This window comes from Saitoella complicata (genome assembly GCF_001661265.1).
Source record: "Saitoella complicata NRRL Y-17804 unplaced genomic scaffold SAICOscaffold_19, whole genome shotgun sequence".
Taxonomy (NCBI): Eukaryota; Fungi; Ascomycota; class Saitoellomycetes; order Saitoellales; family Saitoellaceae; genus Saitoella; species Saitoella complicata.
Window position 1 is genome coordinate 149,312 of NW_017567010.1, and position 21,311 is coordinate 170,622.

Below are 21,311 nucleotides of genomic sequence, written 5' to 3' on the forward strand. Positions count from 1 at the left end.
TGCGGGTCACGCACCAAATTTGCAAGCAGGCAGGCAGACAGGCCCCGGAAGGAACTCGGGGGGGCTCAACTCACAAAAGGGACAGCAACCCCACCTTACTGTAGGAAACCTTACCCCACACACGAGACCATCCACCACAACCACCAACCAGCACAAGCACTTCTCCGGTCAAACAGGACGGAGAAGACGAGAGATTAACATATATCGCTATCAACTTGACCGACTGTTCGAGTAGTTGATTGTTATCTCGCTGCTTCACTGCCTACTGGTTGCGCCCCTGCGGGAGTTTTTTCGCTCGCTTATCGTCTGCACGACCTCCAACAACACGCTCCTGTCGAACAGCGACCCCGTTTCGACGAGCATATATACCTGAATAATGCCAGATCAGCAAGTCTTGGACCCGGCTCTTCAGCCTGCGCCCGTTGATCCGGCTCTTCTACCCCACCAGCAAGGACAACAGGCGCCGTTGCCCGGCGTGGCGATTGTCGACCCTTCCCTTCAACCTCAGGGAATGCCAACGATTGATCCAGCTTTACATCCTCAATACGCGCAGTCTGTGCACGCATTGCCGCCTGGTGCTATCCCTGTTCACTCGATCCCTGTCGGACACCCCATGCAGGTCATGCCAGCGCAGTACGGTCAGCCCGCAATGCATTATCAGCAAGTGCAGCAAGTCGTCCCTGGCCAACCTACGGAACTTCCTCGCCCTTACAAGTGCCCTATGTGCTCAAAGGCCTTCCACCGTCTCGAACACCAGACCCGACACATCCGCACTCACACTGGTGAGAAGCCGCATGCATGCACTCACCCCGGGTGCTCCAAACGTTTTTCTAGGTCGGATGAGTTGACGCGTCACGCACGTATCCATTCGAACCCCAACTCAAGGAGAAATAACACGAAGAGTGCGGCTGTTGCGGCGTCTTATGCCGCAAGCTCTGCGCATGCGGCAATGCTGGCCCAGCATCTTCAGCACCAACAGGATGCGTTGATGATGCCTCCTCCTTCTCACCGCTCGAATTACACCACCCCTAATCAGTCTGCGCATTCATCCCCTGCCGTCTCGCCACCTCACCATTACGCGCGTACCGCTTATACCAACGGATCCTCTAACCCCGGCAACGAGAACGAAACGATGCATGTACTTGCTGCTGCTGCGGCCCACCAACTTGAACGCGAGCGTTCGCAGAGCACGGGAACGAGCAACTCCCCTGCAGCTCAAGGGTCGGGTGCGTCTTCTCCTGCTTCAGGATTGCACACTCACCCCGGGAGCGCAGGGTCCATGCCTACCAATGGCTATAGCTCACACCACTACCCCCCTCCTCCCTCCTACTCCGATGCTCACTTGAACCACAATCACAACCAGCACCACAACAACCACAGCCATACCCAACACCACCATTCGCACATGTCGCTACCACATTTGAATCACAACCACCATCGCCCCGCGCAGCATAGTCAGCTGAGTCCCTTTCCGCACGCACATTTCGGAGCGAGCAGAATACACTCCCAACCCATGAGTCGACAGCATTCGCACGAAGAGGAGGATCCGTATATGGCACATAGGCACGCGAAGAGGAGTAGACCCGGGAGTCCTGTCAGTACTGCGCCCCCGAGTCCGACGTTCTCGCATCATGGCGATTCGGCGAGTCCGACGCCTGATCACACTCCCCTCGCTACACCTGCGCATTCACCGAGGTTGCACCCGATGGATGTGCATCTTCCCAGTATCCGCTCTCTGAGTCTTCGTCATCACCCTCCACCCCTCGCACCTCTCGAAGTCGATCCCAGCCATTACAATGGTATCAAGGATTTACACGAGGCGTCGATTGGATCGAGGCTTGGTGATATTCTTGAGAAGCATTCTGGTGCTGAGAGAAAGTTGCCGATTCCGAAGGTCAGTGTTGCGGAGTTACTGGGTACTGGCTCCAGGCCCAGTTCCAGACCGGGGAGTGGAGCGAACACGCCCGCTGGGGGTCGTTCGCCTTCGCTTTCTAGTGCTACGTTGGGTGGAACCCCGCCTACTTTGCCGTCTGCCGATCGGTTTTCTTAAAAAATATCATATCGAGATGCTGTTGATGTTGTTAATCTTTGAAGGGTGTGCTGTTTGGGATTGGGCTATAGAATTTTGGACGAGATGTCGGGCGTTGGGTTTTAATTGTGGTATCGATTTTTCTTTTTCTTTCTTCTTTCGACTGTTGACGTCGTTTTTGCTTCTTATTGGTTGTGATTGGGTTACTTATAGAAAATGGGGGGGAATGGGTGCCTTTAGTTTGAACACATGTATTGCCTTTTGATCTCTGTTCTGAAGTCCTCGTAAATGATCTAGACTATTCTTGTGAACTTCTCTTCAGCAACTCTTGAGTGTGGGAGTTACTCGCAATTCAAGCCATAGCTACAGCTGACCACAGCAAACGTCATACGATAAACACCTTTCTACCCTTTGATCTAGCTCAAGCTTTGCCAAACACCGCCTTAACAACCTTCGACGTCCCCTCATCATTTAAATGCCGTACATTGCTAGTCAACGCACCCAACAATTCCGCACTACGTTCGGTTGACGACGAACTCTGTAGTATTCTAGCTGCTTGTCTTGTCTGTAACCCAAACATTAGCACCAATCACCGCAAACGAGAAGAAAAGGAGAGCGGCACATACGTTAATAGGCGATGACCGATGGAACGCCCCTTCTGGATCAGTGTTGTCGTATAGGATGATCGAGGCTACCAGGGCGCTCGAGAGCTCGTTGTTTCCTTTCATGGTTCCGTCTAGCGCTGTCATGCACCCATTTGCGCACTCTCTCAACACTCCCACGACTTGTTGCCCCGTTCTGCTCCCACTTCTTCCATACTCCTCGCACGCCCGTATTAAAGTGTTAAGCATGATGTATGCCTGCCCACTCCACAACGCCAACGTATCTGCTAACTGATCTTGTTCGAGTGTTTGTTTCATCGTTGAGATTGAGGGTGTAGTGGAGGAGGCTGTTTGCGGGGGTGAGCGGGAGAGTGAGCGGCGGTAGAAGGAGAAGTCGTTTTGGAGTTGTGGACGGTTGAGCTTCAAGATATCGAATTCGACTGCCCAAGCAACCACCGACAACAAATATCGTGTTATCTTGGGGTTCTCTAGCATCGCCTGCGATGCGGGTGTAGATCGTGTTGAGGTCAGGTGTGAGAGGAGAAGTGAGAGTGCGGCGGGGAGCGCTTCGCTAAGTTTGTACGCGTCGCCGAGGATGAAAACGGAAGGTTGTACGGCAGTCCATGCCCGTTGGAACTTTTCTTCGTCTTTACCGTTTGAGATTGCGTCCCGTACAAGGTCGGTGTTGCCTGGGTACGCTCGTAAGTCTTGGAGGATTCGTGTTCGCTCGGCGAGGATTGGGGGTAATCGTGATAGGATGTCGGTTTCTGTTGGTGTTGGTTCTGGCAGTGTAACTGTACGGAATAATTAATCAACTGTCATGCTATTGCAATGGTGTAGGGACGTACCTAAGGTAAAGAGCTCAAGTAGGGGTGATGCGACCAACGGCGCGGCGGCTGGATCATCCCGTCGCGGGCTCTTGAAGAGGGACAGAATGATGCCCATGACGCGCAATAGGCTCTTGTATCGACTGCAAAGTTATGCGTATGGACCGTTAACCTGCCTTGGTGACGTTGTAGGCGACTTGACTATGCTCGCGGTCGCAACTCAATTGACCGCGTCGTGCAATTGCAAAGAAAGGTACTCCAAGCACTGGCAATATTCAGTTTCAGGTTCCTCGTTGAACCGCGATTGCAATTGAATTTGTCGACTTCTCGGTCTCGAGGATGTTGTTTGTCCCGTCGCGGCCAGGGCTCATCCCTTGCATCGCACAGGCGGTTGAGTAGCGGATCCGCGCACAACGTTGCAGGTAGGGAACCCGGGGATGGTATGGCTATGGGAAGGACTGAACATACCTGGAATGTTGTTGAATCGATTATAAGCAGTCAGGTTGTCCGGGGTGCTTCAATGGAGCCAATGCCTTAAGCTTACACTCTTTCATTCAAGTAAATGCGGACAACTCCATTACTACCCTAAAACTAAGCGAAGGTCAACCCAGCTCATTCTCACCCCCTAAAATCCCTCAACATATCCCCCAACCTCATCGCCCCCCTCTGCAACCCATCCCTCAACCCCTCCAAATCCTGCCCCGTAACCTCCGCAACCTTCCTCGCCAACCCCTCGAACCCGTCTCCACCACCCATTCCATTTACGTCCTCCTCCTCATCATCCTCCTCACGACCGAAGTATTGGTTGGATGAGATGCCGGTTGCGCCCGAGAAATCCCGAAGACGCGATTGAGCTTCGGCTGCGGAGGCGGGGTCATAGGTTCCTCGGCCAAAGTATTGGTCGCTGGAGATGGATTTTTGGTTTGCGAATTTGTCGCGGGCGGTTGTGGGGGCGTCGTCGCGGACTGCGGATGTGGAGCCGAAGCCGGTCATTTTCTTTGGTGCTGACGAAGCGGCGGGGCCGGTTGATGCTGTTTGTCCGAAACCGAGGCGGGCGAATTGGGGGACTGGGTTAGAGGAGGAGGAGGGTGGTGCCGAGGTAGTTGCTGACTTAACCACCGGCGCAGCGCTCGAGGCCTTAGCCTTCGCCGCGGCCTCCGCCGCCTCCTTTTGTCTCCTCTCCTCCTCCAATCGCTCCTGTTCCGCATCATACCCTAACTTCGTAATCCGCTCTGCCTCCTCCCTCGCCGCACGCTCCGCAGCCTCGAAATCAATCTCCGCACCAACCTTCTTCGCGCCCAATTTCTGAGTTTTCCTAGCTCCAATGCCGGCTCCGATTCCGGATTTACGTGCGCCGCCGAGGGTTGAGGGACGGAGTGCGGAGGAGGTTGTGGTGCGGGATGCGGCAGGGGCGGGGGAGGAAGATGTGGAGGATGGGGAGGCGGTACGGCCGATTACTGGGGGGGTGGCGGTACGTGATGGTGGAGGTGTTGGTTTGTGAACGATGGGCTTGTCCCATGAGGAGAAGAAGTCGTCCTCGTCTTCCTTGGAGGCTTCTGGTACGGCGATTTCTTCGTCGTGGAAGATATCTGGGTGGCTGTACGCAACCATTAGCACTGCGCGACATAACAGTCAGATTGCACCACGTACATTTTGCCGTCATGTGCGGCACGCTTCTTGATTTCCTCCTTGTATTGCACTGCTTGACGGCTCTGGTACTTCGCCTTTCCATCTGTGGACTGCAATGCAGAGGCACCGCCATTCTTGGTGAAGTATTCCGTAGCAGCTGCGTTTCCGCCGACTTTGAAGAGGCGGAGTTGATCGTAGGACCAGGTATCGAGGTTAGTCGATCGTACAAAGGAGATGTGGACACCGAGGTTACGGTGGACGGAGGAGCAGTCAAGACCTGAAGAACAGTGTTAGAAGTTGAGATAGGTGAGATTCAATGGCAACGTACAGAGATAGATTCCAAAGGGAACGGACGTCCATGTGGGGTTATTCGCGCCGCAATCGAAACAGACCTGTACCAGTGATCTCGGTCAGCAGGTGCTAATAAACGTCGCGGGATATCTGGTACCTTATTCGCCCTCTGAGCCTTCAGCTTCTCGAAGAACTTCAAGCTCTCCTGCTTTGTCGCTTGTCCGCTCATCGTACAATGGCCGAGGAATGGTCTTTGGAGGGTATGGTGGTGTTGTTGACCCGTGGCATGTGCGTGCGTGCCCTGCGCCCGCGTGCCGTGCACTGGCAATGACGGCTACCATAGAGGATAGAGGCAGTGCAACAAGCAGCATATACCCACGATCAATCTCGACCAATTTGTTGGGCATAGCAAGGATGAGTTCTCAATCTTCGCGGCTACAGAGCGTGCCCGAGTACGTCCTCCTTTTCTGCCCACAATTGCGCTGTGCGCAGCCAAGACCATTCACTGACAGGGGTCGTAAACAGGTTCATCGAGACAACACCAACCGAATCCCTCCAATCTCGCACAGACTCCCTCGCCTCCTTCGGCTCCCTTGGTCCCCCTGACCTCGTCCACCTCAACAAAATCCACCTCAAGTCCCAATTGCGACAAGGATCTTACCATTTCGTGAGCGGAGTCGATGCGTCGAGTTCTGCGTCCATTGCGGCGTATATGAACTTGTTGACGTATGATTTGGGACGGAGTGAGGGGTGGTTCTCGGGTGGGAAGCAGACTTGGAAGATCGAGAGTGGGACTTATTGGTATGTCACCGAACAACAAGCCCTATATGCTTGGGCGAGGCTGATTGAGTCACAGTTGTTACAATGCGTTCTCCCGCGTCGACCTTCGCGTAGATGTCAGAATACCTGGAAGCGTCGAATCCTATGCCGTGGACTCCCGTGGCCAAAAACTCGAAGCGACGGCGGATCTGTGGACAGAAGCTTACTTGTGCGGAGTCATCCGCGCCCTCCTCTACTCCGACGAAGAAGCCTACAAAATTGTTGGCTACCGCAAACTCAACCCGGTCGACGGCATCGAAGCCGAACAGAAGTTCCTCGATGTCGCCGAGAAGTTGTTTTTCAAGGCTTGGACGTTGGGAAGCGAGCCAGAAGTCCAGATCGCGAACTCGATTACGAATTATTTGGTTAGCGCTTTACTCAAGTACGGCGAGATGAGCGGACAGTATTCCTCCCTCGTAAACCTGTTCGAAAAACTCCGAACGCGGGATCCAGAAGTCGCAGCCCTCCTCGCAAAAACATACATTGACATGGACGAAGAAGTCCGCGCCATAAAACTCCTGCACGAGACTATGCAACAACTCCCGAACTCTCACCAACTCCTCAACGTACAAGCTCAATTCCTCGTCAAGAAGGACCGGCGTGACCTCGCTCTCCTCTGCGCAAAACGCGCGGTGAATAACGCACCGAGTGAGTTCACAACTTGGGCACGATTGACAGAGATTTATATCTCATTGGGCGACTACGAATCCGCACTCCTAACCCTCAACAGCTGTCCGATGTTCACCTACCACGAACGTGACGCCCACCGGATGCCACCCCCCGCCCGGCAACACATGCCCGTACCCTCCGAAACCCTCCTCGACGAACTCGCCGAGCGGGATCCGAAAGCAAACGAGGTCGCGGATGCGGCGTTGTTACGACTTCCGGCACCGGGGTTGCGGGGAACGTTCATGGGCGCTTATGGTTTATTGACGAAGTTGGTTGGGAAGATTGGATGGGATGAGTTGTTGAGGACGAGGAGTACGGTTTTCGTGATGGAGGAGGAGTATCGGCATCAAAAGGAGGAGCCGGCGCCTGGGGATAGTGGGGTAGGGGAGGGAGAAGGGGAGGGCGTGGGAGAGGGTGTAGAGAATGGGGAGGAAGGTGGATTTGTGCCCGGTATTCCTACGATTAATATCCACGAACCTACGGATGGAGAAGCGACACCAGAAAACGGCGAAGTCGCCGAGGAGAGCGGGAAAGACAAGAAATTGAAAAAGTCGCCCTTCCAGCACAAACGCCTTTGCGAACGCTGGCTCGACAACCTCTTCATGGTCCTCTACGAGGACCTTCGCGTCTACACCATCTGGCGCGCCGAAATCACCCATTTCCGCCAACAACAACTCACGTATCGCAAAACCGCTGCCGAATGGGAAATCTTGGGTGATTTGGCGGCGAGACTCCAGCATAGGCCGGAGAGTGTCGAGGCATATCAGAAGTGTTTGGAGACGAAGTATAGTCCGAAGGCGTGGAGAGCGTTGTTGCAGTGGCAGTTGGAGAGGGGGGAGTGGAATCGGGCTGTGGTTAGTGTGATGAAGTTGGCGGTGTGGAGTGCGAGGTGGTATACTGAGGTGAATTCAAAAACCACAGGAATCTGCTCGATCAATTGCTAATGTGTTTGTGTTTTTACAGTTCTCCCCCGATTTGATCCGAGCGTTCCGATTGATCGTTGCGGCGGAAGGAGCAACGAAGGTCAACAGTGTCCTCAGTGCGATGAATTTGCCGAAGGATATCCGGACGTTTCTCAACAATTGTGATTTGTCGAGGCAGTATAAGAGTGTTGGGCATGACATGTAGCAGCTCGAGCTTCGACAGTACAAATCTTGGGAGAGATCATTTTTATCAAATATACCAGATACATGTTTCTATTCCTTTTCTCTCATAGTCGGTCAACACGGGTCATTTTCGCCGAGACAAGCGGGTACATCTAAGCGGGTTGAGATCATCGCGCGCGCATGCCGCAAGGGATATCGACATAGGTGCCGATTGCACCGAGTCCCTTATTACGAGTCAAGTACACCGCTGAATTCCACAAAGAACCGTCGGAAGGCCAAGAGAACGATAGAGAAGACAACAAATTAGACAGCATTCATCCAGCATACATTCAACCAAATGCGTCTCCGCGTCCGTGTTGGTGCTGACCTTCACTCCCTCGAGGTTGCACATGTGAATGACGAGACGAAGCCGACTGAGATTGACTCTGAGCATTTTGTCGGTCGCATCTTTGTCAGGATACGAGATTTCGGTATGCCTGTATCCATCTGTTTATCACAAGACGTAATACTGACAACCCGCATACAGAAGGAGTAGCTCCCCAAGGCTGCCAGCCCGTTCGCACGTCCGAATACTTCAACGGACGGAGTAGGAAGTTCCATATTCAGGTCGAGGGAAGGTTTAAGGGTGGTCCGTATAACGGAGACCAAGTGTACGTTAAACTCTACCTCCCTATATCCAAAGTCGACAGCTGACAAGGATTCCACAGGTGGTTCGGAACGCAGTTCGAAAAGATGGTCGCGATTCCGGAGCTGGCTTTTAACGCTGGTATGAAGGTCGCGAAGTATATCGACCCGGCCGTGTTCTACGAGAAGAAGGCTCCTCATCCATACGTCATGGTAGGTAGTCATTCTAAGCTACTTTCTTTGGAGGTGCTGACGAACCGCTTACAGTCCCCTTACCTCGCCTCGGTCAACACGCTCTCAGCATGGCCAGCTCCTCATAGAGAAGACCAGGCTGTAGTTGGACATCGACAATCAGCTGGTTTGGCAGAGTCAGACGACGAATATTGTTCCTCCGAGTCAGAAGAGGAGGATCTACCAACTACTCCGCCCCAGCCGAAGGCTCTCTCCGCACTCCCCGCGCATATGCAGAAAACGGACCTCGCGCGACCAGGGATGTCCCCGTCGTTTTACTCATTTAAGGGGTTCAGAGACGACCCTAAGTACAAGCGGGTTGTCTCTCCTACGTCTACGTCGGGATCGGGATCAAGCACCCCCATCACGCCCACGGAATGGACAGGTACTTTGGGTATGCACCAGAGGCCGGAGGAGCTAAGTCAGCTACCACCTTTCGAATTCGATTTCGACAGTGACGAGGAGGATGATACAGCATCATTCTTCACTGCCCGCGAAGGACCGGAGGAGGATCCCTTTGACGACGTTGTCGTGAGAACGTCGAGAGCGAGGGCGCCTTCTGTTCCCGCCGGGCCGGAAGATGAAGACGTCGTTATAGATGCGGTTGTGGCGGACGACACATCCATCAATGAAGGTGTGCATGAGCACAAAAAGCACCACTACCACATCCACCCGAAGAAGTCCGCGAAGAAGATCGCGAGGAAGTTGCACCTGATGAAACCAAAGGATCCTAACAAGGAAAAACACAAGGACGGGTCGAGTACGCCGGAGTCGCATACACCTGATGAGACACCGAGTCATTCGCCGAGACGAAGTTTGAGTTTGAAGAAGAAGGATAAGTCTGAGAAGACCAGTCCTCGGAACAGCGAGGATACGACTCGTTCAGGGCAGAGTACTCCCTCCACGGTCGTCGGTCCCCGAAGCAGTATGCACCTCCCCGCCACCGCCCGCGTAACGTCACCGCTTGCCGGACAACCTACTGAAGCACAAGTCCATGCTTCGAACTCATTCATCTCGACGCATCCCGGATCCTCGAGGAGTTTGTTGCAGATTGCGGAGCAGGCTCATCAGGCGCAGGTGTTGAGGGAGGATTCGAGGAAGGATTCAGGGTTGGGACTGATTAATGAAAATTTCAGAAAAGATGGGGATGAGATCCCGGAAACGGGAGTGAGGAAGGCGAAGACTGAGCCCATGGGTGAACCTTTAGGACTTCCGGGTCAGGTGGAAGGGCAAGGGTTGGTGACGCAGACTTCGATGCCCGTTGGTGGGGTCACGCAATGGTCAGGTGAGCCGCAGATTGTGAGTGGGGTTCAGAACATGACTACTGCGTCGCCTGAGCCGATGCCCGTGGCACCAGTCAAGGAACGACACCACCACCACAAACACAGCCACGAGCACCGGCACAAGTCATCTACGCCTAAATCCCCGCCGCCGCCTGATGATGGTTTGTCGCATAAATTCGACAGGGAACTCGGACCATGGAAGTTTAGGGATCCGAAGGTGGAGCCGATTGAGGATGCAGGGTTTGTCGGAGCTGATTTGCATACGGTGAAGGAGAGAAGGAAGTACTTTGCCGGCAGTGTGGAGAATCGGAAGAAGTTTGTGTTTGATCCGGATGTGGTTTACTGCGTACGTTGCCTTAACCCCCTTGCCAGTCACACCATACTAACATGAGACCCATAGATGTCCTTCTTCAGCCCACACATGAACTTCAACACATTCGATCTGAAAATCGGTCCAGTAAGTATCAACGTCCATAAATATTTGCAGGGAATGCCGGTGACGTATATGTGTCGTCACAGCGATGATGAGAATCTTGTCTTTTGGGTTGTGGAGTTTGATTTGGTTGATTAGGTATGGCCACGAGTAATGCGCGCGAGCCTGCAGCCGAGCGTCGATTTCTTTGTACGATATTGTGGGAGTTTTGGGCGCTTAAGCTTCATGGTGCTTTTTATGGGTTTCATGGGGATACGTACACGGCAAAAGCGTAAGATAGGTTTTGTTGAGCTTAATGATATGTTCGTAATTGCACTTGCTTGGAAACTCGCTTAAAAGTCGTCAAGGGGGTTCCGTTGAGTCGTGTCGAATGTTCAAAAGATCTCACGGTCACGTGCCTTTTGCACGTTTGCACTCTGCTGAGGAATCATTTCACAAGCAGAACAAGCTTGCAGACGACCTATATTTTTGACAAGTCATATGACGGCACTGTTAAATCGCTCGAGCGAGCTTTGCTTTGCTCACGTGCCTCCACGTAGTGGTGCTTTCGGCCCGTTTTCCAGCGGACCTGCGGCAACAACTTCACGGCCAAGTTACTCATCAAAGAGCGGATCGCTACAACTTGTCCGCACGGCCACCCGCTTTTTAACCTTTGGCTTTTGCGTATGCCGTCTCATCATAACATGCGTGCTTTTATGGTTGCAGGTAATGACAACCAATGACATGCAATCTGAGAAGGTGCCCATTCGTTGCCAGAGAGGTGTACGCAGCACAGCGTACCGAGTGCTGAGTCTCTAGGAAGCGTCGTCTTTATTTGTGCGATCAAGATGGGATGATGAAAATCCTTCGCAACTCCTAGCGCCTAGCGTCTTCGCCGTTAGGGCCAACGTGGGAACCAATTGCAGGCTCGCGACCGTCGTTCGTAGCAGGCACCGCCACGATATTTCAGAATGCCGGGGGTCCCCTCTTTTTTATAAGCTCGACCTTGTGTCAAGAAGTGGGGTATTTGCGTCATGTGTACACCAGCGGACCGGTTGACCATGCGGTAGAAGGCGGCTGGAACGCGAGCCGAAATGAATGCCTACGGCAAGGGTCAGGAAACGAGCGTGAGAGCAAATCAATCATCTTGGTTTTAACAGTAGCCTATCTTACAAAACACATGAAAACCTATCGTAGCAAACGTCCGCCATCAAAAAAAACCTTACATCTTCCCCTTCGGTCCACCAATGAGATCACCAATGCTGGCAGCCTTCATCATGTTACCTTTAATCTTAATCTTTCCGCTCATGAACAACTTCTGCGCATTCGCCTTGCCGGTAGCGAGGTCAACCAAGGTCTTATCCGCGACGGAAATGGTCACGTCAGCCTTAGGAGCCTTCCCTGCAGCGACCTTTCCGGTTTCCTTGGCGTCAATGTACCACGACTGGATCTTGCCCTCGTCGTTCTTGATGTCGAATTGGAAAACAGCAGCGGCCTTCTTCAGCTTCGCATCCTTTTCCTTCTTGGAAGCGGAATCCAACTGCTTCTTCGCGGTGCTGAAAACCTTGCTGGCCATGAATCCAGGAACTTCGACTTCGCCCTCCTTGACCTCGGCTTGCTTGGTCTCCTTCTTGACCTCGGAGGGATCAAACAACTCAACGGCAGCGGACGAGATACAGACAGTGTTCCTCTCGACAACCTTGGTCGTGAAGATGACCTTGTTTCCTTCCTTCCACATCTCGGTACGGAGAGTCTCGCCAGGGTAGACAACACCAGCGAAACGAACCTTGATGTTCTTGTACGGACCGAACTTCTGGTAGATGTGCTTTCCAGAGAACCCAAAGAAACAAAGGCCGTGCAAGATAGGATCCTTGAACCCACCTACAGAAGCGAAGCTAGGATCGATGTGGAGTGGGTTGAAATCACCCGACAAACGATAAACCGCAGCCTGATCCGGACTGGTCTTCTCCTCAACCACGGCATCAGGCGCACGACCCGGCGGCTTGTTCTCCGCCGTCGCAGCACCACGGTTTGCACCCTTACTCTTCCCACCGAACCCACCCGAGCCACGGATGAAAGTCGTACTCTGATTCTCGAACACAACCTCACCCGTCTTCGCGTCCTTGGTGGTCGTAGCGACAACAACCGTCGCAGCCTTACCCTTGTCGACAACCTCCAAGATACGGGGCTCAGTGACGAGCTCGCCACTTGTCGGGATAGGGAACTTCTTGATCTCCAAGAATTGCTCACCGTGAAGCAACATCCTCGGGTCGAACTTGGGCAAAAAGTCACCGGGGCTGAGACCAGCACCGAATTGAGGGATGACACCAAAGGTGGGCAAGACCTCGAAATCATCAGAACCTTCGAAAGTCCACTTGAGGTCAGTGCGCTTAGCCCCGATACCGAGGTTGTACAAAATGAGCGTCTTCTCATCAAACTTGTAATGATGCGGCTGCCCCTTCAAGGCCAGCGCCTTCTTCGTAACCTCATCCTGCGCATCCCCACCCGTACTTGCACCTACTCCACTCGCGCCACCCTTTCCACCCGTGTTCGACATATTCTCCAAAATAGCCCTTACACCCTCATCCGGCGCATCAGGCCACGTCGCCTTCTCATCAAACACGCAAATCCTCTCCCACGCCTCCGCGACCATCTCCGGCGTCAACCCCCCATCAACAGGGAACGCAACGCCTCCCGTACGCTGCCAACGAACCCTACCCATCCATCCGCTTCCGACTTCAAAGTGATACCCGGTACAAGGGACAGAAGCGTGGGAGAGCGCGGCAACGAAGGGGGCGACGTATTCGGGTTTGAACGCCTCTACAAGCTCGAGTGGGAGGATGGTTTTGGTCATTGCGGTACCAGCGTTGGGCGCGATACAGTTCACCAAGATGTTGTTCTTCTTGCCCTCACGAGCAAGGGCTTTGGAGAACCCGAGGATAGCGGCCTTTGCGGTAGAGTAGTTCGCCTGTCCGAAGTTTCCGTAAAGTCCAACAGCGGAAGCAGTGTTCACGATACGTCCATACTTCTGCTTCAACATATGGGGCCAAGCAGCTTTAGTGACCTTGTACGTTCCACGGAGATGGACTGCCTGTACTTCATCCCACTGCTTATCCGTCAGCGAGGCAAAAGATTTGTCGCGGAGGATTCCGGCGTTGTTGATTACGACGTGAATCGCACCAAAGTTATCCAGACAAGTCTTGATGACGGCTTCGCCGTCTTCGACGGAGTGCTTGTCACCGGCGGCTTGGCCGCCCTTTGCCTGGATTTCAGAAACGGTCTTGGAGGGGTCCATGACGTCGTTTACCACGACCTTGGCGCCGAGTTTGGCGAACTGGACAGCGTACGCACGACCAAGTCCACCCCCTGCGCCGGTGACAAGGACAACCTTGTCTTTGAAGTCGACAGGCTCCTTGCTTTGTGCGTTCGGAGGAAGTTTCTGAGCGGATTCGAGCATGCCGACGTAGTCGATGTCGGTGATGGAATCGGGGTATGTTGGGTTTTTAAAGTCGGTGACTTGGTCCCACTTGGCCAAGACGGCGCTCGGGGTGAGAGTCTCGTCTGTCTTGAGAAGAGCTCCAGAAGCGCGTTCCCAACGAAGTTTGGACAAGAATCCAGCACCACCCTCGAAGACCTGTCCAGACTCGGAGCAGGAGTCATGAACGAGGTACGCAACAAGCGGAACAATCCAGTCAGGCTTAAGGTTTGCAAGGACCTCAGGCGGCATGACAGTCTCCGTCATCCTCGACGCAGCAATCGGCGCAATCGCATTACAATTGATGTTATACTTGGCCCCCTCCTTCGCCAACGTCTTCGAAAACGCAACTAACCCCAACTTCGCCGCCGAATAATTCGTCTGCCCAAAACTCCCATACAACCCCGCCGCACTCGTCGTGTTGATAATGCGTCCGTATTTCTGTTTACGGAAGATTGGCCACGCGGCTTTTGCGCATTTGTAGGAGCCGCGGACGTGGACGGTTTGGATGAGGTCCCAGTCTGCGTCCTTCATGTTGCGGAAGGAGACGTCGCGGAGGATGCCGGCGTTGTTGATGAGGATGTGGATGGAGCCGTAGGTGTCGAGGGCGGTTTGGATGATGCGGTCGCCGTTGTCGACTGAGTCGTAGTTGGCTACTGCCTTACCTCCTGCCTTGACAATCTCTGTATATCCAATTAGCGACATTCATGAGATGTCAATCCGAGTTCGATATACCTTCGACAACGACATCAGCGGCCTTCGCATTCCTCCCCTCCCCCTTCGCCGTGACACCAAGATCATTCACAACGACATTCGCTCCTCTACTCCCGAAAAACTTGGCATAAGCACGACCGAGGCCACCTCCCTACACGCATTCATTAGCATACATCCCGGGATAACGACATTCTCAGGGTCGATTGGCACGTACGGCACCGGTAACGACGACGGTCTTGCCGTCAAAGCGTAGTTCTGACATGGTTGACTGTATGGAGATGGAGGTTAGGGGGTGAGATGAGAGGAGAGGGGACCCCTTATAGCATTGCTGAAGTCACATGCATGCGTCGGTCTGGGAGCGGCTGCGGGGTTTCGGCATCGACGGAGGCATGTGAAAGAGGCAGCCTGGACGAGCTCATTCTCAAGATACCAGCTACATTACCAGGCTTGGTTTGTTTTTGCATAACGTTTTTAAAAATCATAATCAAAACAGGTGTACTCAACTGGTTAATTTTCGATCAACCCCACGAATCTGTGGTCCTGCACGGTACCTCTCGTCCAACCGATATATCGGAACATCACCAAGAACCACCTCCATACACAAACTCAGAATGTACTCATCTGTCTCCGTACGTCTCTCCCCCATTATTTCCTACCTGCACCCCCCCAGCGCTGCTCCCCCGGGATCCCCGTCTTGAACGTTTTTGCTGACGATGTGTTCATAGCCCATCCCCTCCGGGTACGGACCCCGTTACGGAGCTCAGCCGCATTTCTTGAAGATGACCCCCGAGAAGTTCGGCCGATGGGCTCCTTCCTTGGTCGCATGGGGTGCTACTGCTGGTGTTGCTGCTATCTTCCTTTTGTCTGGTCTTCCTAGGATGAAGAGGGATGTTTTGCAGAAGGTTCCCTGTAAGTGTCCTGCGTGCCGTGATGGAATGAATGCTAATGGGCTGGAATAGTCGTCGGTGGTTACTTCATCAACGAGATCCCTGCTTCTGACTCTCCTTTCTAAGCGAGTTGTTCGGGGATGAGAAAATGGACGATACTACGATTGGATGGGGAGTGTTGATATACTATAATAAACAAAGCGCCGAAGCGACCTTTCAAACGCCTTTTGAACCGATCATTGTGATTGCTTTGGGGCTGTGAACGACGTCGGTGGCAAGAACCCGGCGATCCGGAACACTTGTTACGAAGAAACACTGACACCGACTCAGCCAAAAACTACGGTCGGGACTGGTTGCTGCGATGTACTATCACTTCCTGTCGATGCTCTGGACTTCTTGATCGGGGACCACGTTTCGTGATATGCTGTGTCCACTGACCATCTGCGAATTTCGACAGCTCATACGGATGTCAATGCACACATAACGCCTTTCACGAGGCTCCACTGCCCTTCTCATCAGCTTTGCCGATGCTTACGGCTATGAAACCCTTAAAAATTGAGCGGCTCGTCAAGGTTTCTTACTGATGCGACCCATGCGTGGCAAAATCCATCAGAGCCACTCATGGCCGCCAACCCCGACTGCAAAGTATTAATTGTATAACCATAATCATCCTGACTTCGTATCACAGTCCATTGATCATCCACCTTGTCCGTGTCCTGACGTCCTTGGCCCCTTTCTATGCCGGCCCTGGCGCACGCCACACTCTATCCAGGATGTACGTGAGTCCGTATGGAACACAGCCAAGCAGAACCTCCCAGATCAAGCACGACATCACCAGCACCTTTCCATATCTACCTAACGACGAGACAATCATCATCAATAGCATTTATCACCAACAAACTCCACGTTGACGGACTCAAAGGCATACAAACATAACCGCCTCACCTGGGCCACAACCTCCTCCTTCACCCTCCGCTCCTCCACAACCACCGCCAGCGGTTCCGGCTCCGCAGTACGAGGGCATATGCCATTCTTCAGCTCCCTTCGTCGGTCGGCTAACTCGTCTTGCGACTCCCACTCATCCTCTTGCAGTGAAGAAAAATCGAGACGGATCGATGAACAACTTCGACAACTTCAGCGAGAGATACCAGATGCGGATCCGGAGTATTTGAGGTGGTCCTTGAGCTTTTATGATGGGAAGCTTGAGGGGGATGCGGATGTTGTGGAGAGGGTCAGGGAGAAGATTATGGTGCATAATCGGGGGGAGTATACGAAGGTCCTTCCATACCTCCTCGTGATTTATAAAAGCACAAGCTGATGGGAGTACAGGAATCGAACGCAACCATCGATTTACGGAAAAACACGTTGATGGATACCCTGAACGAGCTCTTCCCGGATACGCCTGTGCAAGCGTTGCGGGATGTAATCAATGCAGCTCCGGCATACACTATGGCACACGCCCTCGTCGAAGAACTGCTCCGCCCAACCTCTTCCTCTATGACCACTGAGAACGGCAAGAAACCCGCGATCATCCGACGTAGGGGTCATATCCCTCCCACTGCTCGCTTCCGAAGCGAGAACTACCTCAAAGCATGTGAAGCAGAGTTACGGCGTGAGTTTCCTGATATCCACGTCACGAGTATCCGTGCTGTCATGGCCGAATGCAATGGATCGTGGACGTTGAGTCGGGAACGATTGAGCGTTTTGGACAAGACTCGGAGTGGAATTTGGAGGAGCTTGGTCAACGTTTTCACCCGTAAGAGGGCACGATCGAGATCGAACTCTGCTGCGGCGGGTGCGTTGACGTGTCCGGAACTGGAGGCGGAGATGTGGGATGCGAGGAAGGATGAGCGTGAAGCACTTGTCGTGACAGATGAACAACTGGCACGGACGTTGAATGAGGAAGAGTATGAGAAGAAAGGCGAGCTGGTTGAATGTGGATGCTGTTTCGGGGATTATGCATGGGAAGACCTGGCAAGCTGCAGTGACGGCCATCTGTTCTGCCATGACTGTTTGAAGAATACATTCAAGGAGGGCATTCTGGGGCAGGGAAGTCTACGAGGATCTCCGACAGTGCCGTGTATTTCCCTTTCCGGCGGAGACGTCTGCAATGCCTATATTCCTTGGGACACAATCGACAGAGTGGTGGATCCCGAGTTGCGGCGTATGCATGCAGAGAGTGTCGTGAGGGAGCAACTGGAGAGAAGTGGTGTTAGGGTAGTGCGGTGTTCGTTTTGTCCTTACGCGGAGGTTGAGGAGGTATGGTGGAGTGTTGTTGCGGCATGGAACGGAATGCAAGGCAGTGAGCTGTTGGCCGCATTGGCTCTGTTGCCGATCCTGGTTCTGGGACTCGCGGTGGTTCTGTTGTATGCAACGGCGAGTGTGTTGATACAGTGCAAGAACCCAGCAGTCTACGTGCGTGATGCGAGAAGGAAAGTCCATGCAAAATGCCTGGATATCGGCATCCAAATCCGCCGCAAACGAAACGGAAGCCGGTTCAGATGCCAAAATAGCGATTGCAGCCGAGACTCGTGTCTTGAGTGCGGTCGGGAATGGTTCCCCTTCCACCGCTGTTTTGAAGAAGAAGGCGACGGTCTCCGTCTCTACGTCGAGAAAGCCATGGCAGACGCCGTGAAGCGCACCTGCCCAATCTGCCAAGTCTCGTTCGTCAAGTCTGATGGATGCAATAAACTCGTGTGCCCATGTGGATATGCGATGTGTTATGTGTGTCGACAGGATATTAGAGAAGAGAGCTACGCTCATTTCTGTGATCATTTCCGACCGGTGCCGGGGATGCCGTGTGAGGAGTGCCAAAAATGCAATTTATACGTTGTGGAGGATGAGGGAATCGCTGTCAAGGAAGCGGCGGAGAGAGCGAGAAAGGAGTGGTTGGTGCAACATCAGAATTTCCGAGAAGAGATATACAAGGGAGCCGTCAAGGGCGATATTGGCCCCCCCGGCTTGTTGGATAATCGTTCGGATGGATGGGATATGGATCAGATTCTGGAGGATATATTGGGTTATTTCTTGGTGTATTGATATTGCGGCGTCTTGTTTCTCATGTTTCGGAGTTTATGAGCACACTCATTTGGATACGGTTTAGTTAGGTTCTGGGTCGTTCTTTCTCAAGTTAAAGCATTCTAAATTATATCATCGTCTTTCTGCTGGTCGTTTTGCAGCACTTTCACACATCCTTGACATTCACTACCCTAAACGTAACAAAAAAGTGCAGTACTCCACACCGATCCCAACCACAAAACCCAATAAATACTACACAAAGCAATCGCAACATTGTCCACTTGCAAAGCAAAAAAGAGTCTAGAACACACCCCACCTCCATGCTCCATGCCATCTCCTACCTACTTGGCATACAAAACGACCTTCGGTCCACTTTGTCTCAGTGCAAAACCCAGATCCTCATCGTCCCTCAACTCCAACAGCTCACCCGCGTTCTCATCCTTCCACCGCACGCTTTGTACACCGCCTAATCTATCACGCAGCTTATCGCTCAGCGCCTGGAAAGTAACGTCCCTGGGTACTCTAATCGCAATCAAATCATCGTTGAAGAACACCTTGATCTTGATATACGGCGGTGGTGCACCACTACTTCCAGCAATCGATGTCGTCGATGCCGACGCAGGCGTCTGTAACCGTGATGGATTCGACGAGTCACCGCTCACTGTCGTAGCAGTCGTCATCGCGCTCCAATTTCTCGCCATGGGTGCAGGTGGTGGTGGCATCATGTTCTTATCCGCCGCTGCTGCAGGAGCAACAGGCGGTAATGCCTCCTGCACGCTCGCCATATTCATCGAATTCGAAGGACTTCGCGATGGTTGTGGAGGGACAGGTGGTAGTGCACCCGTAGACGACGGCAAAGGTGTTTCAGCATTCGATGTTCGGGAGTAATGTGATCGATCACTGCTGCGGTGCGAGGTCTTGCTTGTCCGGTTACCTTGTGCGTTCGGGACCGCAAGCTGTCGATATGCCGGTTGGGGGATGAGGTTTGTTGCATGTGTGCTTTCCACGTCACCTTCGCGTGCCTCGAAGAATGTCTTGATGATGTCGCCTTGTAGGATATATCGTGGTAGTCTGCAGAGCTCCTGCACGTAGACGTCAAGATCCGCTTGTCGCTGGGAGGAAATGGAGTCGTCAACAAACGACAGTGGTCCAGGCATGAACGGCAGAATTCTCTCATCGCCGTTCTTGCCTGCTTCCGTGGGGAAGCCCTCAAGCAATGATAACTGGAAGTCGTGGAAGTCCTCGTAGTATCTGCACAGGTTCCTGTGTCGACCATCCTCCATTTCTGCCTTGATAAGGAACCAATACCGTGATCCATCAAACATATATCTCTCCACTTTCGCCCCAACGACCGGCAAACTCGCCACCTCCGCCTTCGCGCTCGTCGGTCTACTATCCTGCGCCGAATTCTGCGAACCCTGAATAGATGACCCCGTCGGTGGTCGATTCTGGTTCTGATTGGAAAAGTTGAACGATCCAAGAGGGATACTCTTCTCCTTATATTCTGCCGTCATCTTCTTCCACTCTTCCACTCGTGGTACACCTGCTCGGCTAACCAATTCCTCCACGTTCTCGATTGGCTGACCCGTGGTGACATCCCGAATTTCGATGAAACTGACTGGAATCAATCCTGGTCCACCTAATCGTCCGATTGGCTTCGCGACGAACCACTCGTGATTAGACTGTGCAATGACAATGATTGCTTCACCCGCCTTTGCATCCAGTTCGTCGGGTCGCTCGGCCGCAAAGTCGTACTGCACGATACCATACAACGGCGCCATCTTGGTGGTTGACGATGTCGAGGAATATCTCTGTTTCGCAGCATTCCCATCTTCCCTGAACCCCGAATCGCTATCCCTCGCTCCAGGAGGCGCCTGCAACGGTCCACTCCTTCTCCCATCCGTCTTCCCAAGCACTTCAAAGTATGGTACCGGCACAAATCCTCTCGTATCCGTTGCCGGGTTGCATGCCTCATACCAATCCGCGTCGTTTTCATTGCCAATTACATGAAAGAAATCGCCCTTCTTGAAACCGAGCTCCTGGGTGGATTGGGGAGTGTAGTCATAGAGCGCGCGAATGACCTTCTTCGGGATGAGGAGTTTCTTCGAGGTAGAGCTGGTATTATTGGAGTCGCGTTTATCTCCGCCGTTTGATGAGGAGGTGGACCCGGTCTTGAGTGATCTTCGAATATTCTGCGGAGCGAAAGGTCAGCACGAGGAACCACAAGCAATGATGCCGAATGTATGCGCACCTTAATCATTTTGCTAGGTTATGGCGAAATGCGAACTTCACAGCGTATCTGAAAGACCCTGAACTCCGGGGACAACGTTGATTGAAGCGGGGAACGCGAGGCGTATCTGCCAAATGAAAGGCCAGAAACCAGCAAAGGAATGTCACGACAATCGAAGGCTCTAAGGTCCAAACAGCCAAGGCGAAATTGCGTATGGAATCTCTTGGTGTTTATGCTGATCGTTCGCGGGTCTGCCAGGGGCCTGCGGGCTTGGAATTGGCTGCAGCTCCGCTATATAACAATGGGCGTACAACCGAAAAATGTTCTACGAGGTTGACGCCGTGGAATTCGATGAGTTCGAATGAAACAAATACCGTCGAGCAGTTCTCGGGATTGCTCGTATTGCAGCTGGTTACGGGCCGCAATGGGAGCGCTCAGCCAGGGAGCCGGGGTGCAAATTGAGAC

General features: G+C 53.0%; 9 protein-coding genes across 9 annotated transcripts; 5 read left to right on the top strand and 4 right to left on the bottom strand.

Annotated features, from left to right (window-relative positions):
• Positions 1 to 376: 376 nt before the first annotated feature.
• Positions 377 to 2,050, top strand: SAICODRAFT_26640 (uncharacterized protein; the record flags this gene model as incomplete). The annotated part of the gene is made up of 1 exon (XM_019166956.1): positions 377 to 2,050. The coding sequence occupies one exon, from the start codon at positions 377 to 379 to the stop codon at positions 2,048 to 2,050; it is 1,674 nt and encodes a 557-aa protein (XP_019022659.1).
• A 313-nt stretch (positions 2,051 to 2,363) lies between these two features.
• Positions 2,364 to 3,805, bottom strand: SAICODRAFT_72502 (uncharacterized protein). The gene is made up of 3 exons (XM_019170774.1): positions 3,480 to 3,805; positions 2,656 to 3,425; positions 2,364 to 2,594 (listed from the first exon to the last, which is right to left on the bottom strand). Exons 1-3 carry the CDS (start codon positions 3,574 to 3,576, stop codon positions 2,451 to 2,453), a joined length of 1,011 nt encoding a protein of 336 aa, XP_019022660.1. The 5' UTR covers positions 3,577 to 3,805; the 3' UTR covers positions 2,364 to 2,450.
• A 364-nt stretch (positions 3,806 to 4,169) lies between these two features.
• SAICODRAFT_95138 (ArfGap-domain-containing protein) lies at positions 4,170 to 5,607 on the bottom strand (the record flags this gene model as incomplete). Its single annotated transcript, XM_019171965.1, has 4 exons — positions 4,170 to 5,055; positions 5,109 to 5,364; positions 5,416 to 5,479; positions 5,536 to 5,607. Coding segments are annotated over 4 exons (1,278 nt in total), but the record flags the coding sequence as incomplete, so codon positions are not given.
• Positions 5,608 to 5,740: 133 nt separating this feature from the next.
• Positions 5,741 to 8,060, top strand: SAICODRAFT_66843 (chaps-domain-containing protein). The gene is made up of 4 exons (XM_019170272.1): positions 5,741 to 5,830; positions 5,904 to 6,179; positions 6,235 to 7,768; positions 7,830 to 8,060. The coding sequence occupies exons 1-4, from the start codon at positions 5,793 to 5,795 to the stop codon at positions 7,992 to 7,994; spliced, it is 2,013 nt and encodes a 670-aa protein (XP_019022662.1). The 5' UTR covers positions 5,741 to 5,792; the 3' UTR covers positions 7,995 to 8,060.
• A 249-nt stretch (positions 8,061 to 8,309) lies between these two features.
• On the top strand, positions 8,310 to 10,760 carry SAICODRAFT_20568 (uncharacterized protein; the record flags this gene model as incomplete). Its single annotated transcript, XM_019166281.1, has 5 exons — positions 8,310 to 8,442; positions 8,499 to 8,622; positions 8,680 to 8,809; positions 8,864 to 10,456; positions 10,511 to 10,760. The coding sequence occupies 5 exons, from the start codon at positions 8,310 to 8,312 to the stop codon at positions 10,679 to 10,681; spliced, it is 2,151 nt and encodes a 716-aa protein (XP_019022663.1). The 3' UTR covers positions 10,682 to 10,760.
• A 984-nt stretch (positions 10,761 to 11,744) lies between these two features.
• On the bottom strand, positions 11,745 to 14,973 carry SAICODRAFT_59728 (peroxisomal hydratase-dehydrogenase-epimerase; the record flags this gene model as incomplete). The annotated part of the gene is made up of 3 exons (XM_019169706.1): positions 11,745 to 14,680; positions 14,733 to 14,862; positions 14,926 to 14,973. 3 exons carry the CDS (start codon positions 14,971 to 14,973, stop codon positions 11,745 to 11,747), a joined length of 3,114 nt encoding a protein of 1,037 aa, XP_019022664.1.
• Positions 14,974 to 15,299: 326 nt separating this feature from the next.
• SAICODRAFT_20570 (uncharacterized protein) lies at positions 15,300 to 15,728 on the top strand. Its single transcript, XM_019166283.1, has 3 exons — positions 15,300 to 15,340; positions 15,437 to 15,620; positions 15,671 to 15,728. The coding sequence occupies exons 1-3, from the start codon at positions 15,323 to 15,325 to the stop codon at positions 15,721 to 15,723; spliced, it is 255 nt and encodes an 84-aa protein (XP_019022665.1). The 5' UTR covers positions 15,300 to 15,322; the 3' UTR covers positions 15,724 to 15,728.
• A 1,460-nt stretch (positions 15,729 to 17,188) lies between these two features.
• Positions 17,189 to 18,716, top strand: SAICODRAFT_31204 (uncharacterized protein). Its single transcript, XM_019167868.1, has one exon. It carries the CDS (start codon positions 17,252 to 17,254, stop codon positions 18,635 to 18,637), a length of 1,386 nt encoding a protein of 461 aa, XP_019022666.1. The 5' UTR covers positions 17,189 to 17,251; the 3' UTR covers positions 18,638 to 18,716.
• A 241-nt stretch (positions 18,717 to 18,957) lies between these two features.
• SAICODRAFT_8850 (uncharacterized protein) lies at positions 18,958 to 20,876 on the bottom strand (the record flags this gene model as incomplete). The annotated part of the gene is made up of 2 exons (XM_019171561.1): positions 18,958 to 20,808; positions 20,868 to 20,876. The coding sequence occupies 2 exons, from the start codon at positions 20,874 to 20,876 to the stop codon at positions 18,958 to 18,960; spliced, it is 1,860 nt and encodes a 619-aa protein (XP_019022667.1).
• Between the last annotated feature and the right edge of the window lie 435 nt (positions 20,877 to 21,311).